This window comes from Ranitomeya imitator, chromosome 7 (genome assembly GCF_032444005.1).
Source record: "Ranitomeya imitator isolate aRanImi1 chromosome 7, aRanImi1.pri, whole genome shotgun sequence".
Taxonomy (NCBI): Eukaryota; Metazoa; Chordata; class Amphibia; order Anura; family Dendrobatidae; genus Ranitomeya; species Ranitomeya imitator.
In genome coordinates, this window is record NC_091288.1 from 72,063,380 (window position 1) to 72,085,421 (window position 22,042).

At 42.8% G+C, this 22,042-nt stretch overlaps 1 protein-coding gene across 1 annotated transcript in view; it reads right to left on the reverse strand.

The window, feature by feature from the left end:
* Positions 1-22,042, reverse strand: part of RPE (ribulose-5-phosphate-3-epimerase) — a 47,014-nt gene that overhangs the window by 20,456 nt on the left and 4,516 nt on the right. Inside the window, exons 3-5 of the mRNA XM_069733435.1 lie at positions 14,018-14,157; positions 13,556-13,690; positions 9,704-9,790 (exon numbers count right to left, since the gene is read on the reverse strand). Coding sequence (XP_069589536.1) covers positions 9,704-9,790; positions 13,556-13,690; positions 14,018-14,157 — 362 coding nt within the window. The remainder of the gene's footprint in view (positions 1-9,703; positions 9,791-13,555; positions 13,691-14,017; positions 14,158-22,042) is intronic.

The following is a 22,042-nucleotide window of genomic DNA, read 5'->3' on the forward strand; positions in this document are numbered from 1 at the left end:
CTAGAGGTTACATGACAGCGTCAGGACAACCTGTAAAACATGCTTCTCTGATCAAACAGATCTTAGAGGCTGCACAAGAAACAAAAGAAGTAGCAGTAATCAAGGTAGCTGCACATGTGAGACTCACACTAGGGAATCTAGGGGAAATGATAGGGCTGATAAAGCAGCCAAAGCAGCAGCTGTCAAACCCTTACAACAGGTCCATACTGTAAACCTCACAGAAAATACTGAAGATAGACTGAGACAAGCACAGGAAGATGCAGGAGAAGAGGAGAGGGACAGGTGGAAAAAGGAAGGGGCAGAAGAACAAGAGGGAATTTGGAAGAAAGATGGACTAATATGTCTACCTAGAGCCTGGTATCCGATTGTAGTTGGTGGACTGCACCACCCTACTCATGTGTCTGCAAATGCAATGACACTACTGGCAAAGCAAGTCTGGTTGGCTCCAGGTTTTGGCAACTATGCAAGAGACTATTGTGCTGCATGCGCTATATGCCTGGCACATAATCCCGGACAGACAACAAAGACCCCTATGAAGCACCACGTCCGACCTCTCTACCCGTTTCAGCGATTACAAATAGACTTTATCCAGCTGCCAAAAAGTAATGGGTATGAGTATGTGTTGGTATGTGTGGACATGTTCTCGGGGTGGCCAGAGGCCTATCCAGTTCGGAAGGCTTCAGCTAAAAACACTGCTGTAAAGCTAGTTGCCGAACTGATACCCCGTTACGGTCTCCCTGAAGTGATCGAGTCAGATAGGGGTACTCATTTCACTGGAGAAATATTTCAAAATGTACTGAAAATGTTGGGTGTTGAAAGTCAGTTACACACTCCGTACCATCCTCAAAGTTCTGGTAAGGTGGAACGCATGAATGGAACTTTAAAATTAAAAATACAGAAAGCCATGGCTGAAACAGGAAAGCCTTGGACAGAATGCCTTCCACTGGCCCTTTACTCAATACGCAATACCCCAAGGGGTAAGACTAAACTGTCTCCATATGAAATTTTGTTTGGCAGGACTGCCAATTTAGGATGTTATTTTCCACAGCAACTTGTGTTAAATATTGAGTCATTGACTTCTTATGTGCAAAATCTTCAGAAACAATTAACTAAGGTGCATGCACAAGTTTTTGCTTCCCTTCCAGATCCTGACAACACAGAAGGAAGTCACAAGTTGGAACCAGGTGATCAAGTCTATGTAAAAAGACACACCAGAAAGGCTCTAGAACCAAGGTTTGACGGACCCTTCCAAGTCCTGTTGACAACACCTACATCAGTCAAGCTTGAAGGAAAGGCATCATGGATACATGCAAGCCATTGCAAGAAAAGCAGTATAAACTCATGATATTGATGTTAATAATGATAACCTCAACGGAGGCGTGGGATAGACTGAATTCTCTAGCCCCTTTGAACAATAGATTCGTACAACATCATAGAAAATTAGTGCATGACTTGTTAAACAATACACAAACCCTGACAGATTGTTGGATCTGTACCCATTCGCCGGTATCAGCCACAAGTATACCTTTTCTAGCAGTTCCCGTATTAGCAGAAGAAATATTCGCTTGGCCTAATTGTTCAGATAACCTGGCCAACAACCAAATTGGTAATGCTAGGCTGTGGAATACTACAATCGCCATACCAATTGTGGGATGGGTAGAATTTCCTTGGTGGCAGGGTAATCTCTCAGGGAGTAACACACATCTACAATATTTAGCATTTAGGGGAGGAAAATGGGTACCTAGAAATAAGACTGGATTAACTAATTTAGGACAGGTCCCCACAGAAAATCTACAGCTTAGTTTCAGTACAACCGTCCCCCCCTCTGATGCTTTCAAACCTGTAGTATTGGAAAGATACATACATAATAGAAAATGGAAACATTCTAAATTGTTCCCCCAAGGTGATGCAAACAGTTGTACAAGTAAGCTGGGGAACCTGGTTTGTAATAAATCCGATGAGTATATCAAAGGAATGCCTGTATGTGGGAATCCCGCAGCCGGGTACTGTAGCCCCTTGGGACAAAAACCCTCTTGGTGTATGCTTCAGAATGTATCTAGATTTGTGGACTTGGCTCACAGATTGGTATTGCAGCACTCAGCTCTATGGGATCTGCCTGAAGGTACATTTTGGATATGCGGAGAAGGAGCATATAAATGGCTTCCCGTAGGTATAAAGGGTACTTGTACATTAGGACGCCTAACCCCGGCTACATTCATAATTTCAAATAAACAAGTGAATATGCAAGCCGTGCCCAAGCACACACTGTATAAAAGAGCTGCAGATAAGTCACCACGTCCCTCGGGGAGGCCACATATAGTACAAATGGGAATTCCTAACAAAATTGCTAGTACCATTTTTATTTATCCTATGTTAACACAGATGTGGGATAAATTAGTTAGAGCCACGGATTATCTAGATGATCAGATCTGGGATATATTGGATATACTAAACACTAGTATAGCTGTACAGAATCAGCTTATAATAGTCACTAACCAACATACCCTGGTATTGGATTACCTAACTGCCTCACAAGGGGGTATGTGTCAAATCATCGGACCCACCTGCTGTCATTATATAGACCCGAATAGTACTATGAGTATGACATTTAAATTAAAGGACGTACAACGACTCAGAGATCAGTATGACAAAGACAATGACCAGAATAAGGATAGCTGGTGGTCAGATACCTTTTCTTTTCTTAACCCAGCCAACTGGTTCAGAGGAATCGGTGGGTGGGTTGCTGGGATTATGCAGAGCATAATACATATAGTTATGATTATTGTAGTCATATACGTACTATTCCAGATTGTGCTCAAGAGTATCTCAGTATGCACAGATAAACTTTGTGTAATAGATGCAAGAGTATAAAGTTTTTTTTCCTTCTTCTCTTATGTTATCCTTTGCTAATACTGATTATTGCGCTTATTTTGCTATCCCTTTGTAATATCTGTACTTATTGCAAAACAAAGAAAAGGTTGCGAGAGTTAAACGGAAGAATTAATACTAGATTTGATTCTCTTATTGAATACAAGCATGTACATGTGTAATACGAAATAAAGGCTTTGTCTTTGGCCCTGTGGTAATAAAATAAAATAAATAAAAGAAAATGTCAAAGGGGGGAATTGTGGAGATCAGACTGAACTAAAGGAATCCATCTTGTCTTCTTCCTGAGAAATCTCGCTTACAACAAGATACATTTCTGCTGACTTGACATTTCCTTTTATGGAAGTAATCATGTGTGCATTCCTTCTTTCAATAGCAGCCTTTCATTCACCTTCCAGATGATGTAACTTTCTACTGATAAAGACTGGTATAGATTGTTTATGTAAGAGATAGTGAAATATGAGCGCTTGTGCGCATGTCTGTAAAAGAATAATTCTTTTCTATATAAAGGAAGGGCAAAGCCCAGAGAGAGAGATGTGCTCCTGGGCTTCCCCTGAATATGATCACACAATACCTTGTTTGCGTGTCATTTACTCAGGATCCCTACCTCTAGTAAGCCAGGGACTGAGAAGGACTTAACACACTGGTCAACAGCATTTTTGGTGCCAAAGATATTTCATCGAATTTAGGGTAACTTTGGGGTGCTGATTCTGAATATGCTATCAGTTTTGCCAGATTGGCTCAAGTTTTTGAGATTTTTGGTATCTTATTTATAGCACTTGTTGGTAAATGCGACGCATCATCTCATTAATTTCTTTGGATTAGTACTTGAACTGAGCAGTTCTCAATATAGTTTTGTGTTAATTAGTGTTCTAAAAGTTTGTTCATAGCTTGATTTTTGCACTAACTTTATGTTGTTGTCTGTTTTCCAGTGAAAAGCATGAACTCATCAAGAAGAAGTTGTCTTAACGATCCAGACTCATTCTGTTACATTTGTGGTGAATACACACTGCCAATACACACTTCATCATCATCAGGTGGGGGAAGGTCAGGTAACATGGTAAACACAGGTACAGGCACATCTTCACAATGAGGGACAGGCCTTCTTGCAGATTCCATGTTAGGTTACTCCCATTTTCGTTTCTTATGCTTATTGAATCCTTGCACTTGCACTGCACAGAAATAACAGTCATCATGATGATTTTTTTGCTCTCTCCACACCATTGGAACACCAAATTTGAAGCTTTTTCTTTGTCCTTTGCTCCATTTTCGTAATAATTCGATACATGCTTTGCACACTATGTGTGGTGCCCAAAACTTGTCTTGGTCCCCAAGCATAACCCCAAAATAGGCAAAATACACTTTTTTTTACTAAGTCTGTTATGTTTCTTCTATGTTTTGGCAGTGTGTATTCACCACAAATGTAACAGAATGAGTCTGGATCGTTAAGACAACTTCTTCTTGATGAGTTCATGCTTTTCACTGGAAAACAGACAACAACATAAAGTTAGTGCAAAAATCAAGCTATGAACAAACTTTTAGAACACTAATTAACACAAAACTATATTGAGAACTGCTCAGTTCAAGTACTAATCCAAAGAAATTAATGAGATGATGCGTCGCATTTACCAACAAGTGCTATAAATAAGATACCAAAAATCTCAAAAACTTGAGCCAATCTGGCAAAACTGATAGCATATTCAGAATCAGCACCCCAAAAATACCCCAAATTCATTAAAATATTTTGGACACCAGAAAAAAATTTTTTTTTTGTTGACCTGTGTTATCTATTTGGGAGGGACCACAGCACTAAGTACTGAACGGCCAAACTGTAAGCTGGAATTGGCGGATAGATCAAGGCGATAGTGCTTATAAAAGGTGGAAGGTGATGACCAAGTTGCCGCCTTACATATCATTTCAATGGGGACATCTGCCTTCTCCGCCCAAGATGATGCCATAGCTCGAGTGGAATGCGCCCTGATGCCTTCTGGTGGTGTTACTCCCCTGGCAGAGTAAGCAAGACATATCGCTTCTCTAATCCATCTAGCGATAGAATTCTTCGTGATACTTGAACCCTTTTTCCGATTCTGGAAAGAAGCAAACAAAGCCCTACTCTGTCTCCAGCTTTGTGTCCTATTCAAGTATTCTAATATCGCCCTCTTTACGTCTAGAGTATGATGTTTTTTCTCCTCTTCTGAACCTGGATTTTCATAAAAAGATGGTAAATAAATCTCCTGACTTCTATGAAATTTAGTTGCTACTTTTGGCAAGTATGCAGGATCAGGTTTTAAGACAATCTTATCCTGGAGAATTATTAGATAGGGAGGATCTACTGACAACGCATGTATATCACTGACCCTCCTGGCAGATGTTAACGCTAAAAGTAGAGCTGTTTTTAAGGTTAAATTTTTTATCGAAATAGAATCTAATGGCTCGAAAGGAGGATCAGTCAACGCCTCAAGCACCAAATTTAGATCCCAACGGGGTATTCTTACAATATGGATTGGGTTAGAACGCTGACATGCCTTAATAAACCTAGCAACCCATCTATTACCAGCTATATCACTGTTATACAGAGCCCCTAAGGCTGAAACATGAACTCTTAAAGTGTTGACTGCTAAACCCAATTCCCAGCCTTTCTGAAGGAATTCTAAAATAGCCGAAATCGGAGCTTTATCTCCTAATGGTTGCTGATAAAACATAAGGAATTTTTTCCAAATTTTTGTGTAGATTTTCATAGTGACCTCTTTCCTGCTTTTCAATAAGGTAGCTATTAAAGCATTGGAGAACCCCCTCTCCTTCAGAAGCTCCCTCTCAAGTTCCAAGCCGTTAAGTGAAGAGTCTCCAAATTTGGATGACGAAATGGACCTTGAGAAAGGAGTTCCAGAACCACTGGCAACACCCAGGGATCAGTCACAGACATTGTCCTGAGGAGAGAGAACTAAGGCCTCCTGGGCCAGAAGGGGGCAATTAAGATCACTCTGGCTCTTTCCTCCCTGATCTGAGAACTATCGGAATCAGACACATTGGGGGAAAGGCATATGCCAGCTGGAAGTCCCAATGGACACGAAGGGAATCCACTATGAACGGTCGGTCTGCTATGTGTAAAGATGCAAACTTCCTGACCTTCCTGTTCTCCCTCGTAGCAAATAGATCTATTACCGGCAAACCCCAAAGATTGACTATCTGATCGAATATTTGTTTGTTTAGAGACCATTCCCCCTGACGAAGGGAATGGCGACTGAGATAGTCCGCCTCTATATTGAGTTCCCCTTTTATATGAACTGCCGACAGGGAATGCAAGTGATTCTCGGCCAGGGACAATATCTGTGCTGTGGTGATCATTAGGGATCGTGACCTTGTCCCCCCGATGATTGATGTAGGCCACCACAGTCATATTGTCGGTTTGCATCTGTACATGCGAATTTTTCAGGGATGGTAGTAAGTGAAGAAGAGCTTGATTGACCGCAGCAAGCCCTCTTAGATTTGAGGAATTCTGGGATTCTTGGATCGACCATCGCCCTTGTGTTAGAATGTCTCCTATATGGGCTCCCCAACCGAACGGACTGGCATCTGTTGTAACTACGTTGTCCGGAGTGATGGTCCAGAGAACTCCCTTTGCTAAATGTGCTAGATTGAGCCACCATCTCAGATCGTGAAGAGTGGCGGGTGATAAACAGAATTTTCTGCTTAGAGAACCCCGAAGATCTCTTTCTGCTTGAATAACTTCGTACTGAAGCATTCGAGTATGAGCCTGAGCCCATCTCACCGCTGGTATACACGCAGTCAATGATCCCAGTAGAGACATTGCGTCTCTTAAACTTAAGTTTGGAACTTTCCTTACGGCCGTGATCTTCCGAATGATCTTCTGCTTCTTTTCTTCTGGTAGGAAGGATGACTGATTTTCTGAGTCTAGAAGAACTCCTAGGAACATTTGACATCTTGTAGGTTCTAGTTTTGACTTTTCCCTGTTGATTATCCATCCGAGTTCCTGTAGGGATGATATTATGGCATTTAGCCGAGCCGTACACTGAGCAATCGAATTCCCGACTATTAAAAAATCATCTAGATAAGGCACTACAAGGGTTTCCCTTTCCCTGATATGGGCCATTACTTCCGAAATAACCTTTGTAAAAACTCTAGGTGCCATGGACAGGCCAAAGGGCATTGCCAGAAATTGGAAATGTTTAATCTGATGATTTACCCATACTGCCATCCTGAGAAATTGCTGGTGATTTCTGTGAACTGGAAGATGGTAGTACGCATCTTTTAGATCCAAGACCGACATGTAGCACCCTAGGAAACAAAAGCTTAGTTGTTGATTTAATGGATTCCATCTTAAAAGCGTGGTACTGAAGATATTTATTTAATTTACGCAAATTTATAATAGTCCTAAAGGACCCATCAGGTTTGGAAATCAAAAATAGCGGAGAATAAAAACCCGACTTCTCCTGATGTTTTGGAACCTCTTCAATAACTTGCTTTGTAAGCAATTGTTGAATCTCTAATTCTAAGGCCTGTTGTTGGGCCGGAGAATCCAGCGATGTTGTTATAAAGTGATCTGGGGGGGGGGGGGGAATTCTTAAAAATTCTAATTTTAACCCTGACTCAACTACCCCCATTATCCAGGCACTAGAAGTTATTTTTTTCCATTCATTTGAAAAGAATCTTAGTCTTCCCCCTACTGGTAGATCTGTTCTATCTGTAGTTACATCTACGTCTTGAGAAAGATGAAGGGTTCTTATAGTATCCACCTTTCTTCTTTTGATCCGATGTTTCCCAGTCACGATTATATCCCTGCTGGTCTGACTGGAATCTTCTGAAGGGCAAGCGTCTCCGGAAGGCGTTCCTAAAGGTGGGATTAAATGTTTTAGGAAATCCCTTCTTTCTATCTTCTGCCTTTGCAAGGATGTCATCCAGCACCGGGCCAAATAGGTACTCACCCCTACACGGAATGGAGCACAACTTGGCTTTAGCCTGAGCATCCCCCTTCCAGGCCTTTAGCCATAGTGCCCGTCTCGCTGCATTTGAAAGACCCGCCGATCTTGCGGCCAATTTCAGGGAATCAATCGAAGCATCAGCTAGATAAGCCGCTCCTTCTCTGACCTGAGACAGGGAATCCAATAATTTATCCATGGGTACTTTTTCTTTAAGTTGTTCCTCAAGCTGAGTCACCCAGACCATAATTGATCTGGCCGTACAGGTGCCTGCGATTGCGGGCTTAAAGGCTCCAGATGATGACTCCCACAGCTTCTTAAGGAGCATGTCAGCCTTTCTATCTGAGGGGTCTTTAAGGAGTCCTACATCCTCTAGAGGTAGCGAGGCTGTTTTTGAAGTAGAGGCCACTGCCGCATCCACTTTCGGAATCTTCATCCACTGAGATAAAGTATCATCCTCAAAGGGGTACCTTCTTTTTGCGGCCGAAGGCAAGAACCCTTTATCCAGCTTATCCCACTCCCGTTTGACCAGATCTTTAATTGAATCTACCACCGGGAAAGCTTTACGACTTCTCTGGCTCAGCCCCGCGAACATAATCTCCTGGGTTGTTTTTGCTTCTTTACTCTCTACAACCCCCATAGTTGCACGGACTGCTTTAATTAAAGTGTCCATATTGTCAACGGAAAAGCAAGGCCTTCCCTCCTCATCCGAGGAGGATGATGAAGAACTTTCCGAGCATTCGCCCTCTTGAAACGAAGGGCTAGAATCGGACACCATCTCCATACTGATCTTCTCCTGCCGTCTAGATTTAAGGGACGATTTTATTTCTTCCCTAATTACTTCCCTCAAATCCGATACCCGGAGAGGGGCCTCTTCCTCTAATGTACGGCATATACACGTCTGACACAACTTCTTTAAATAGCTGTCAGGTAGTGGCTCCGCGCATAAAGCACAATGTTTATGCTTAGATTTAGAAACCTTCTTCCCCTATAACAAAGCATAGCACAGAAAACAATTGTATCAGCTACTGGTCTGGATAAAACACTCACCACCTGCTGATAAATATGGAGTACCGGTCTCTGAGGGGGTGAGGTGCGACGTGACGTCGGGTTGCCAGAATCCTGCTGCCCGTGTACCACATCACTGCTGCGAGATCTGCTGCTGCATTGCTCTGCCTGCAAGTGTTCGGCGTCTCCTATAGAAGACATGCTGCCGCACACACTCACCAAAGCGCTGCTCCATTTTTAAATTTGCCGCGCTCCTCCTCCCGGTCTCCCCCGGAAGTCAAAGGAGTACTTCCGGGTCATAAGCGCTGATTTATCTCCACACTCCGCATGAGCGATCCAGGGCGGCGTGCCTTCCCCCAGAACCGCCACGACTCCTGGCCAGACGAGGGGGGAGGGCTGCGAGCAGTACACCCCCCGACGCTGCTTCCGGGCCCCCGACTCTGCCGTTCCCACCTGGACACCGCACAGAGGCTTGGCGGACCCGGGTAAGCGAAACAAAACCTGTAGGCTCCCGCCGTCCGGACAGGAACCCAAACTGGAGGGCGAGGGGGACCGCCCCTTTTTAACCTGTAGGTTCCTGTCCGGAAGGTGGGCGGATCCCCTCTCTCGTTGTGGGTGCTGTCGTGGCGATAAAACAAAAAACACTTTTTTCCTTTTTTATTTACAGTTGTCAGTGTTCATGAACTGACCATTGAGCAATTGGAATAATGGGCACAACAGTGTGTATGAGGATTATCTTGAGACATTGTGAATTACAAGATGCAAGAACCCTTTAAAATACTTCCTTTCTAATTCTTCTATTACAGAATATTCCTATATACAAAGCAATAAAGAAGTAAAAGATATGTGTATGTATATTATATAGCCCTTACCTCTGCACATCGGTGAATATTTTCTGTTCCAACACCTCCATCCACCTCAATGTCCAGTGATGGAAACTGCGATCTTAACCACTGCACCTACAAGTGTGGAATCAAATATTAGTAAATAGACGCATCTATTAGGCCGGTTTTACAGTTCTGAGATTCATGGTCACAGTGTAGGCTGCAATGTCCAGATCACTCGAGGGCCTCCTTACCCGAAATAGTCAGCCTCATATTATGCCCATGGGGTCAGAAGACCAGCGGACAGTACAGACATCAGTCGGTACTCAGATCATGAATGTTGGGTGTATGAAACTGGTCTTCAGGCAAGACAAGAGCAGCTAGAACATAGTGCAAGCCTCAATTCTGGATGTACCCAACTGTGCACCTAAAATCTGTAAAGCATGTAATGAAGAGACAGCAAAATCCACGGTCTAATGAGCCAAGTGGTGCATGGAATGAAGCAGGCAGTCGGTCCCAAAGAATGTATTAAAGATGTATCCAGCACTCATCCCAAGCTTCAATAAAGAAATAGCCATTTAAGTTTTTCTTTTATTGTAGATATTTAAATAAAGAGCGTAGACTAGCACGTTTCCAATCCTGGTCCATGGGGTTCTTAATCAGGAGCTATGATCAAGAACCCATGGACTAGGGTTTGATGCATGTAACCTTCTACAAATCTGGTGTCTTCAGGGGCTTACTAAGAGTTACCATCTCCACATATAACCAAAGTAGTCCTCTGCAGCGCTATATGCATGAAATATAGGAAATTTGAATTGAATTACTGTTCTAAAAACTTAGGGGGAAAAAAAAATTGCCTTATCGTGGATGCCAGGTACACATGAATTGGGCAGTTATTGTAAATTTTTCCTATTTTCTAGAGCAGTAATGCAATTCAAAATTTCATGTGTGCATGCTATAGCACTCCAGAGTAATTCCTTATATGTTGATTCTTCATATATGTATATTATTTTACTGTGAATTTTTAACCCCTTTCCGACATCGGCCGTAATAGTACGCCGATGTCGGACTCCCTCCCTTTGATGTGGGCTCTGGCGGTGAGCCAACATCAAGGGTCGGTCATCAATATACGACAACCCCTTATCATCAGCTCTTTCTAACACGGCACATGCAGGCACCAGCATCTATTGTTTTAGAATATTAATAGATTACTGCCACTATGTAGGTCACCCGCGGTTAATAAGATGCTTGTACTCAGACCTACTCATCATCCTGGATATCGATTTTTGGCATAAGCTGTGCGATCCAGCCATTCCCCCAAATATATGACCATTTCACTCCCCTTCTACAAAATGTACTACCGAATAACACTGGAAACTGGGCAACTTACTACCTAGCTGAGACCTCATGTGAGCAGGTCCGATACCAGTCTTCTACATGTAGGCTAGGATGTCACATACTGGTGCTACACCTAAGGTTACTGCGTGCAATTTTCCAACTTAGAACTACGGTACTTCTAAATCGATTATAAGATGGCAAATCATAGGGCAGTGCTGCACTTTGGAAAAATGCCCCCAAAATACTACGGAGAAACTTATTAAATTACAGGTATAAATATGACACCAAGGAGAACTTCCAATCACAAGAGGCAAAAGTGGATCCAGCAAATTGAAAGCAAGAAAGAAAGCAGAGCAGCCCTTACCATGGAAGGGGACAGGCGCAGAAAATCACTAGTTTCCTAGTGACAAACATCTCAAGTGCTCAGGTTTTGGCATAAAGCATAAATGAACAAAAAACTTTCCTCTAGTTAAACCTTTCTGCCAATACAGTACTGGTCAAAAGTTTGGAAACACTTGTTCGTGTAATGATTTCCTTGTTCTTATCCGAAAGGGCACATTCTAGATTCAGAAGATTCTCAAAAGAACACTTATGGAAACTAGGAGTAATGAAACTTGTGAAATAAACCAGAATACAAGTTTACCCTTCAATTCCACAAAAATAACCGCTTTATACTCTGATGACCACTTTACTCAACCTAGCAGAGAGTGGGATGTCAAGCCTGACATACCCTCAGTCTCCTCACCTTGGTATGTGCACACGCTGCCGACTTTGCTGCGGATCCACAGCCGATTCGCCGCTGCGGATTCGTAGCAGCGTTCCATAATTCCATAGAGCCATAGCTTTTTTATTTTTCCATAAATATGGCCATGTCAGGGCTTGTTTTTTGCGGGACAACTTGTACTTTAGAACGACACCGTTGGTTTTACCATGTCGTGTACTAGAAAAGGGGAAAAAAAAAATTCCAAGTGCGGTGAAATTCCAAAAAAAGTGCAATCCCACACTTGTTTTTTGTCTGGTTTTTTTTTTTTACTAGGTTCACTAAATGCTAAAACTGACCTGCTATTATGATTCTCCAGGTCTTCACGAGTTTATAGACACCAAACATGTCTAGCTACTTTTTTAGCTAAGTGGTGAATTTAAAAAAAGAAAAAAAAAACAAAAAACAAAACATCATGCAATTTTCCGATACCTGTAGCGTCTCCATTTTTCATGGTCTCGTGTCGGGTGAGCGGCTATTTTTTTTGTGTGCTGAGCTGACGTTTTTAATGATACCTTTTTGGTGCAGATACAATCTTTTGATCCCCCGGAATTGCATTTTAATGCAATGTTGCAGCGACCAAAAAAAAACTTAATTCTGCGTTTTGACTTTTTTTCTCGCTACGCTGTTTAGCGATCAGGTTAATCCCTTTTTTTTTTTTTTGATAGATCGTGCAATTCTGAACGCAGCGATACCAAATATGTGTAGGTTTGATTTTATTTTTATTTTGGATGGGGCAAGGGGGGGGGGGGGGGAGGGGTGATTTGAACCTTTATTATTATTTTTTTTATATATATTTGAAAACTTTTACTTTTAGCATGCTTCAATAGCCTCCATAGGAGACTAGAAGCTGTCACAACTCAATCGGCTCTGCTACATAGGAGCGATGGTCAGATCGCTTCTATATAGCAGATTTACTCACTTGCTATGAGCGCCGACCACTGGGTGGCGCTCACAGCAAGCTGGCACTGACAACTATAGAGGTCTCCAGGGGACCTCAGGTTGTCATACCAACACACCGGTGACCTGCAATCACCGGTGTGATTATTTCGGCACGATTGCCGGAAGCGCTTGTTAAATGCCGCTGTCAGCGTTTGACAGGGGCATTTAACTGGTTAATAGCCGTAAGTGGATCGCGATTCCACACGTACCTATTGCAGGCACATGTCAGCTGTTCAATACAGCTGACATGTCCCCGGAAAAATGTGGGCTCAGCGGCGAAGCCCACATCAAAGGAGGGGGGAGTCTGACATCGGCATACTATTACGCCCAATGTCGGAAAGGGGTTAAATATGCAAATTGTGACCAAGGAGGAGAGGGATGGATGGCAGCAACAGATGACATTGCCTCTATAATCACCTAACCTCAACCCAACTGAGGTGGTTTGGGGTGAATTGGACCCGGAGTGAGGGCTGGACAGCCACCAAGTGCTCAGCTCCTCTGGGAACTCTTTGTAGACTGTTGGAAAGTCATTCAAGGTAACAACTTGATGATCCTACTCGGGAAAATTGCAATAGGGTGTGTGTGTGTGTGTGTGTGTGTGTGTGTGTGTGTGTGTGTGTGTGTGTGTGTGTGTGTGTGTGTGTGTGTGTGTGTGTGTGTTTTGAAGAATCTAAGGTTTAACACCTTGTTTCCGTCCTAGTTTTGCAGAATTTAGTCTGAATCTACAATGTACCCATTCCAATAACAACAAAGAAAACCATGGCATGAACAGGTGTGTCCAAACTTTTGATTGCTGCAATGCCTACATACATGACAAACTTCTGGTAATGTGGTATTATCAATACAATGTAATCAGTTACCTTTGGCATCATGTCTTCCATGAACTTCTGCCCTCCAAATCCGGGTTCTACAGTCATAACCAGAGCCATATCAATTTGATTTGCCCATGGTGCAAGATATTCCACTGTAGTATTTGGTTTAATACCGAGGCCTACCTACAGGAAAAAAAAAAAATTATGAGTCAGGTTAGGACCAGAGCTGCCCCTCTGCTTTTTATAAATCACTGTCCTCAAAAATCACTGGACCCAACCACTAAGCCAAAAACCTGCTATAGACTGGTTAGCCTTCAAGTTTAGTTATACAGCATTCCCATACAATAAATACTGGAAGGTTCGTCACAGCACTCCCTGATATATCGACGACTTTGCAATATGTCTGTGCTGGGTAAAAAGAGGACGAGGACCAACTTCCACTACAACAGGAAGACAAGTACAGGGAGTATATACAATCCCGCCAGATCCAGCCCCTCGCGCTCCTCTCACCTTCATGCCACTTTCTCTGATCTCTTTAATCAGGGCCCCAGGGTTTTCAGTAGCTTCTAGATGAAATGTGTACTGGTTGGCACCAGCAGCTGCCATGGGTTTTACCCACTGTTCTGGTTTAGCAACCATCATATGCATATCTAGAATGGGGTGAAAGGGAAAAAAAAAAAAGTAACAATTTGTGGAAAAGGGGGAAAAAAGAAAAAAAAAAAAAGATGATGTGCATAATAAATTATGGAGGGTGGTGAGGGGTTGGGGAGTTTATCCATACTGACATTTTGTGATCCACTAATTATTCAGGGTCCACTAGTATAAAAAAAAATACTAAATTCATTCCGAGTCACACGTGCACCAGAGTCAGACGTTCTTCATTCATGGACTCGAGGCATTTCTGCTAGAAATTAGTCCACTCTTTTGGTGTAAATTGTAAAAAACTGGTGGCTGAACTAGGTCAAGCCCCTTCCGCTAAGCTTTACCCACTTTTCAGAAAGTAGTCTGAGTGTGGCCAAATTTAACTACTTTTCTACACCAGAATTCTGGTGAAAGGGGATTGATGAATTAACGAATCTACTGTGTTTTCCTGAAAAGAAGACCTACCCCCAAAAATAAACCCTAGCATGACTTTAAAGGATAGGTAGGAGTATGCTTGAAATATAACCCTACTCTAAAAACAGTCAGGGCCAGCGCTAGGGCAAGTCAAAGTGGGCAATCACCCAGTGCCTCCACTCTTAAGGGCTCCGAGTATTTCTATTCCGAGGTTAAGACTGCTTTAGGACCTTTGGGGACTACACAGTCATGTGACCATGAAGTCACCAAAGATCTCTTAAAGGGGGGGGGTTGTCTACTACTAGGACAACTCCTTGATACTAAAAATGTGCTACTGACATGAAATTCACCAGATGTCGCTAACAAGCCAGCAAATCCACACAGGCAGCAAAGAAATCAAAGCACAGCTGTCCATAAATTATTTGTAATAATTAGAGATTACACAGAGATAAAGTATAGAACACTCCTGTATGGAGAAACTAGTTGCATGCATTGCTCAGGTGTAATTTTTACACAAACACTTCAAATAATGAAGGTCCTGTGAGTTCCTATGAACGCTGAGCTTTAGTTCCTTCCATACATTTTCTATTGCATTCAGGTCAGGTGATTGATTGGTGGATCCATTTTAGCAGCTTTTTCTTTCTCTGAAGTCAATTGAGAGTTTCCTTGACTGTGTGTTTGGGATCATTGTCTTGCCTAAATGTCCACCTTCATCTACATCATCCTGGTAGATGCCAGCAGATTTTTATGAAGAATGTCTCGGTTATCATTTGTCCATTAATCCTTCCTTCAGTTCTATGAAGTTTGCCAGTGCAGTATGCTGAAGAACAGTCCGAAACCATAATGCTGCCCCTCTAAACTTCACTTTGGTATGGTGTTTTTAGGGTGATATGCAGTGCCTTTTAGCCTCCAAAATGGTGTGTATTAGGACATCCAAAGAGTTAGATTTTGGTCTCATCTGACCAGACTCCCAGTATTTCACAGGCTTGCACAACTCTTCTGAATTCTTTTCATTCCTTTGTTTGAAATGTCGAAGGGAGCACGAGACTGTGGCCGATTTATGGAGAAATTATGTTCTTTCCACTTCTGGATTATGACTCCAACAGCACTCTGTGGAACCTTCAATAGCTTAGAAATTACTTGGTTAAATGCCATCAGTATGTTTTGCAACAATAATGTTGCAAAGGTCTTGAGACAGCTCACTGGCTTTATCCATCAGGAGATATTTCTTGTGTGGCACCTTGGTAACGAGACAGCTTTTTATAGGTCATTGGATGAAATAGCTGATATTCTTCACTGAATTGCTTTCTGATTTCTGATAGATTTCAGCTAGTGTCAGGACTTTCCATGGCTTTCTGCACCTCTCTTTCTTCATGTGTTCAAAACTTTTTCCGGGTGTCATTTCTCATTATTAGATTCAGTTTGATGAACACGTAGGTGGGATGCTCTGTTGGAGAAAATCAATTCTTCAGAAATGAGAAAAAGTTTTTTTTTTTTTTTTTTTTTTAAATAATTCACAACACGTTTCAACGTCTTTATCAAGTGGAAAAAAAAAAAAAGCCGGATTACGTACCGGTAATGCTCTTTTAGTGAGTCCACGACGGCACCCCACATGAGAGAGAGGGATCCGCCCATAGGAACAGGAAACCTGCAGAATAAAAGGAGGCGGTCCCCTCTCCTCCTCAATTTAGTTTACAGAGTATAAAAAGGGAACCGCAAAAGTGTTAGTATTCATTCTTATTTAGTCACATAAATTTCTTAACTCTATACAACCATTACTTGTGAACTTAAAGGAAAGAACTGTGCAGAATTTAGGGAGGGTAATACATGGGTGCTGTCGTGGACTCACTAAAACAGCATTACCGGTACGTAATCCGGCTTTTTACCCTTCGCCACGACAGCACCCCACATGAGAGATTTTCAGAAAGTCATTATCTGGGTGGGATTACTGTACTAAGAACAGCTCTACCAAAGGTTAGATCAGAAGATGTGGATAGATCAAGTCTATAATGGTTGTAGAAGGTGTAGACCAAGTTGCGGCCTTACATATCAACTGGATTGGTACATCCGCCTGCTCCGCCCAAGAGGAAGCCATGTCCCGAGTTGAATGTGCCTTTATGCCCACTGGAGGAACTTCACCCTTTGACGTATAGGCCAAACAGATTGCCTCTCTGATCCATCGAGATATGGTAGCTCTTGTGACCCCACGTCCTTTCTTGCTGCCCTGAAAGGAGATAAACAGAGCCCTACTCTGCCTCCATGTCTGAGACCTCTCCATATAAGTCAGGATGGCTCTTCTGACATCTAAGGTGTGGAATTTATGTTGTTCAGGGGTTACAGGAGAATCGAAAAAGGAAGGGAGAAATATTTCCTGAGATCTGTGATAGGTGGATGCTACCTTAGGGAGGTATGAGGGATCAGGTTTTAGGACTATACGATCTTGAAATACTAGCAAGAAAGGTGGGTCTACTGATAGGGCCTGGATGTCACTAACCCTTCTAGCTGAGGTTAGGGCTACCAATGGGGCTACTTTATACGTTAGAACATTTAGAGGTATAGAGTCTAGTGGTTCAAACGGGGAGTTAGTTAAGGATTCTAACACTAGATTTAAATCCCATGGGGGTAGACGGGGAATATGAACTGGATTACTCCGTTCACAAGACTTAATAAATCTGGAGACCCATCTATCAGCTGCTATATTAGAACCATATAGAGCTCCCAATGCTGAGACCTGGACTCTCAAGGTGTTCACTGATAATCCTAATTCTCTGCCTTTTTGTAGGAACTCTAGAATAGGTGTCACTGGAACCCGTCTAGTGAATGGTAACGTATAAAAGTTTAAGAATTTTTTCCAGACCCTACTGTATATTAGGGTGGTAGATCTTTTTCTACTTAGTAGCAGGGTATTCACTAATTGTTCCGAGAATCCCCTTGAGCTTAGCAACTGCCGCTCAAATTCCACGCCGTCAAGTGAAGTCCTTTCACTTGCGGGTGGAAGAAGGGCCCCTGGAACAGTAGTTTCTTGTCTGACGGAAGAATCCACGGGTCGCATAGACACATGCTCTGGAGACAAGAGAACCATGGTCTCTTTGGCCAAAAGGGTGCGATTAGGATTACCCTCGCTTGTTCTCTCCTGATCTTCCTGACCACTAGTGGAATCAGAGACATTGGAGGAAAGGAATACGCCAGTTTGAACTTCCAGGGATGGTGTAGAGAGTCCAACATGTCTGGATGATCTCCGAGGTTCAGAGAAGCGAATCTTTTTACTTGTCTGTTGCCCCTTGTGGCAAACCGATCTATCTGAGGTGTACCCCATGATCTTGTTATTGCTCTGAATATGTCTCTGTTTAGGGTCCATTCTCCCTGGAGTAGCCTGTTCCGACTGAGATAGTCTGCTTTGATATTTTCCACCCCTCTTATATGCAGGGCTGTTAAGGATGCAAGATGAGTCTCTGCCAACTGGAAGATCTCTCCTGCTATGGTCATCAGACTTCCTGACCGTGTACCACCCTGATGGTTTACATAGGCCACTGCGGTAGAATTGTCCGAGAAAACTCTTACATGCGCTCCTTGGATCTGTGGAAGAAAATGATTTAAGGCATTTTCCACCGCTCTTAATTCCTTCGAATTGGAAGAACATGACAACTCTGATTCCAGGTGTCTTGGACCATATAATCCTCCATATGTGCACCCCACCCGGTAGGGCTGGCATCGGTAGTAATTATTTTAGAAGGGTCTACTATCCAAGGTACACCTTCTGAAAGGTGTCCCATATCTAACCACCATGATAGGGATTCTATGACATTCTTGGAAAGAGTGAGTTTACTCTCCAGATGTCGCCCTTTCCCCTGGACTGATAAAACTTCATACTGTAACTGACGGGTATGAAAATGAGCCCACGGTACAGCTGGAATACATGAAGATAATGATCCTAATAAGGACATAGCTTTTCTTAGAGTCATATGGGGATTTTTTATTGCTTTTGATACCTTTGACTGAATGGTTACTTTTTTAGAATGCGGGAGGAAGCTTTTTTGACTTACGGAGTCTAGCTGGATCCCTAGAAATATCTGAACGGTGTCTGGGTTCAGTCTGGACTTTTGGAAGTTGACGATCCAGCCCAACTCCTGTAGGGACGAGGTTGTGTTGGATAATCGCATTTTACATTGAGATATACAGGTCCTTCTCAAAAAATTAGCATATAGTGTTAAATTTCATTATTTACCATAATGTAATGATTACAATTAAACTTTCATATATTATAGATTCATTATCCACCAACTGAAATTTGTCAGGTCTTTTATTGTTTTAATACTGATGATTTTGGCATACAACTCCTGATAACCCAAAAAGCCTGTCTCAATAAATTAGCATATCAAGAAAAGGTTCTCTAAACGACCTATTACCCTAATCTTCTGAATCAACTAATTAACTCTAAACACATGCAAAAGATACCTGAGGCTTTTATAAACTCCCTGCCTGGTTCATTACTCAAAACTTCCATCATGGGTAAGACTAGCGACCTGACAGATGTCAAGAAGGCCATCATTGACACCCTCAAGCAAGAGGGTAAGACCCAGAAAGAAATTTCTCAACAAATAGGCTGTTCCCAGAGTGCTGTATCAAGGCACCTCAATGGTAAGTCTGTTGGAAGGAAACAATGTGGCAGAAAACGCTGTACAACGAGAAGAGGAGACCGGACCCTGAGGAAGATTGTGGAGAAGGACCGATTCCAGACCTTGGGGAACCTGAGGAAGCAGTGGACTGAGTCTGGTGTGGAAACATCCAGAGCCACCGTGCACAGGCGTGTGCAGGAAATGGGCTACAGGTGCCGCATTCCCCAGGTAAAGCCACTTTTGAACCATAAACAGCGGCAGAGGCGCCTGACCTGGGCTACAGAGAAGCAGCACTGGACTGTTGCTAAGTGGTCCCAAGTACTTTTTTCTGATGAAAGCAAATTTTGCATGTCATTCGGAAATCAAGGTGCCAGAGTCTGGAGGAAGACTGGGGAGAAGGAAATGCCAAAATGCCTGAAGTCCAGTGTCAAGTACCCACAGTCAGTGATGGTGTGGGGTGCCATGTCAGCTGCTGGTGTTGGTCCACTGTGTTTCATCAAGGGCAGGGTCAATGCAGCTAGCTATCAGGAGATTTTGGAGCACTTCATGCTTCCATCGGCTGAAATGCTTTATGGAGATGAAGATTTCATTTTTCAGCACGACCTGGCACCTGCTCACAGTGCCAAAACCACTGGTAAATGGTTTACTGACCATGGTATTACTGTGCTCAATTGGCCTGCCAACTCTCCTGACCTGAACCCCATAGAGAATCTGTGGGATATTGTGAAGAGAAAGTTGAGAGACGCAAGACCCAACACTCTGGATGAGCTTAAGGCCGCTATTGAAGCATCCTGGGCCTCCATAACATCTCAGCAGTGTCACAGGCTGATTGCCTCCATGCCACGCCGCATTGAAGCAGTCATTTCTGCCAAAGGATTCCTGACCAAGTATTGAGTGCATAACTGAACATTATTATTTGTTGGTTTTTTTGTTTGTTATTAAAAAACACTTATTTGATTGGATGGGTGAAATATGCTAATTTATTGAGACAGGTTTTTTGGGTTATCAGGAGTTGTATGCCAAAATCATCAGTATTAAAACAATAAAAGACCTGACAAATTTCAGTTGGTGGATAATGAATCTATAATATATGAAAGTTTAATTGTAATCATTACATTATGGTAAATAATGAAATTTAACACTATATGCTAATTTTTTGAGAAGGACCTGTAGAATCTCCCACCACCAGAAAATCATCCAGGTAGGGTATTATCAAAGTGTCCTGTTGGCGTAGATAAGCCATCACTTCTAATATCACTTTCGTGAAGATGCGTGGAGCCATTGAAAGCCCAAAGGGCATTGCTACATATTGAAAGTGACGAACCTGTCCCGCCAGGATGACTGCTACTCTTAGGTACTGCTGGTGTTCGGTATGTATAGGAAGATGATAGTAGGCATCTTTTAGGTCTATCCCAGCCATGACACACCTAGGGGACAAAAGTTTGATGGCAGAACTAATAGATTCCATTTTGAAAGTATGGTTACGTAGAAAGGAATTTAATCTTTTGAGATTTATGATGGTTCTAAATGAACCATCTGGCTTATTGATCAAGAACAAAGGGGAATAGAAGCCCCATCCCTCTTGATCTCGGGGAACCTCTATCAATACTTTTTTAGATAGGAGAGATAGAATCTGAGATTCTAGAGCCTTTTGTTGTTCTTTTCCCTTTGGGGATGTTATTATAAAAGGAATCCCAAGGGATTGTCTCAAATTCTAGTTTTATTCCATACTTAATATCCAGAATCCAATAACTGGATGTTATTTGCTCCCATTTGGAAAGGAAATATTTTAATCTCCCACCCACTTCATAGTTAGCGGTACTTGTTACGTCTTGGGTTATAGGATCCGGTAAACAGGGCACCTTTTTGTTTTGGGTCCTTTGTTTCCCAGCACTCCCTTTGCTCAGTAGGCCTGTTCCTGGTAAAGGGGCGTCTTCTGAAGGCTCTCCTATAAGATGGAAGATACTGGTTAGGGAAACCCTTCTTCCGCTCTCCTGCTTTATTTAAGAGCTCATCTAGTGTTTTCCCGAATAGGAACTCCCCTGGCAGGGGAGCGCACAAAGTTTTGCTTTGGCCTGTGCGTCCCCTTTCCAGTTCTTTAACCAGAGTGCTCGCCGGGCTGTGTTCACTAGGCCGGCTGACCTGGCTGCTAGGCGTAGCGAATCCACAGAGGCATCAGCTAGGAACGCTACTGCCTCTTTCATTAGAGGGATTTTCGATAAGATCGTACTTCTTGAAGATCCACCTCTAATTTGCTCCTCCAGCTGCTCCGTCCACACTAGCAGCGATCTTGCCGCACAGGTACCAGAAATAGCTGGCCTGAACGCCCCTGTATTGGCCTCCCATGACCTTTTAAGTAAGGCCTCTGCTTTCCGATCTAACGGGTCAGCTAGAGTCCCTGAGTCTTCCACAGGCAAGACTGATTGTTTGGAAGTTGAGGCTACTGCGGCATCAACTTTTGGTATTTTTGACCAAGAATTTAGCTCTTTGTCGCTGAAGGGATAGCGTCTTTTGGCAGATGATGGCAAGAATCCTCTTGTATGCAGTTTTTCCCACTCCTTTTTAACTAGTTCTTTAATTGTGGGTATGACGGGGAAGGATCTACGCTTTTTTTGTCCTAACCCCGCAAACAATGTCTTGAGCCGACTTTTTCCCCTTTCTCGTCTGGGCACCCCATCGTATTTCTAACAGCTTTTACTAAGTTGTCAACGCTGCTATTGGGCAGACACAGTCCCCCTTCATTTTCGGAAGAACTCGGCTGAATTTCATCTCCCTCTGAGGATCTATGTTCCGACTCCGAGCTTGCTGGAGATTGGGACCTGCTTGGCTGTCGGGTACTGGTGCTACCTACATGCGCCAAACC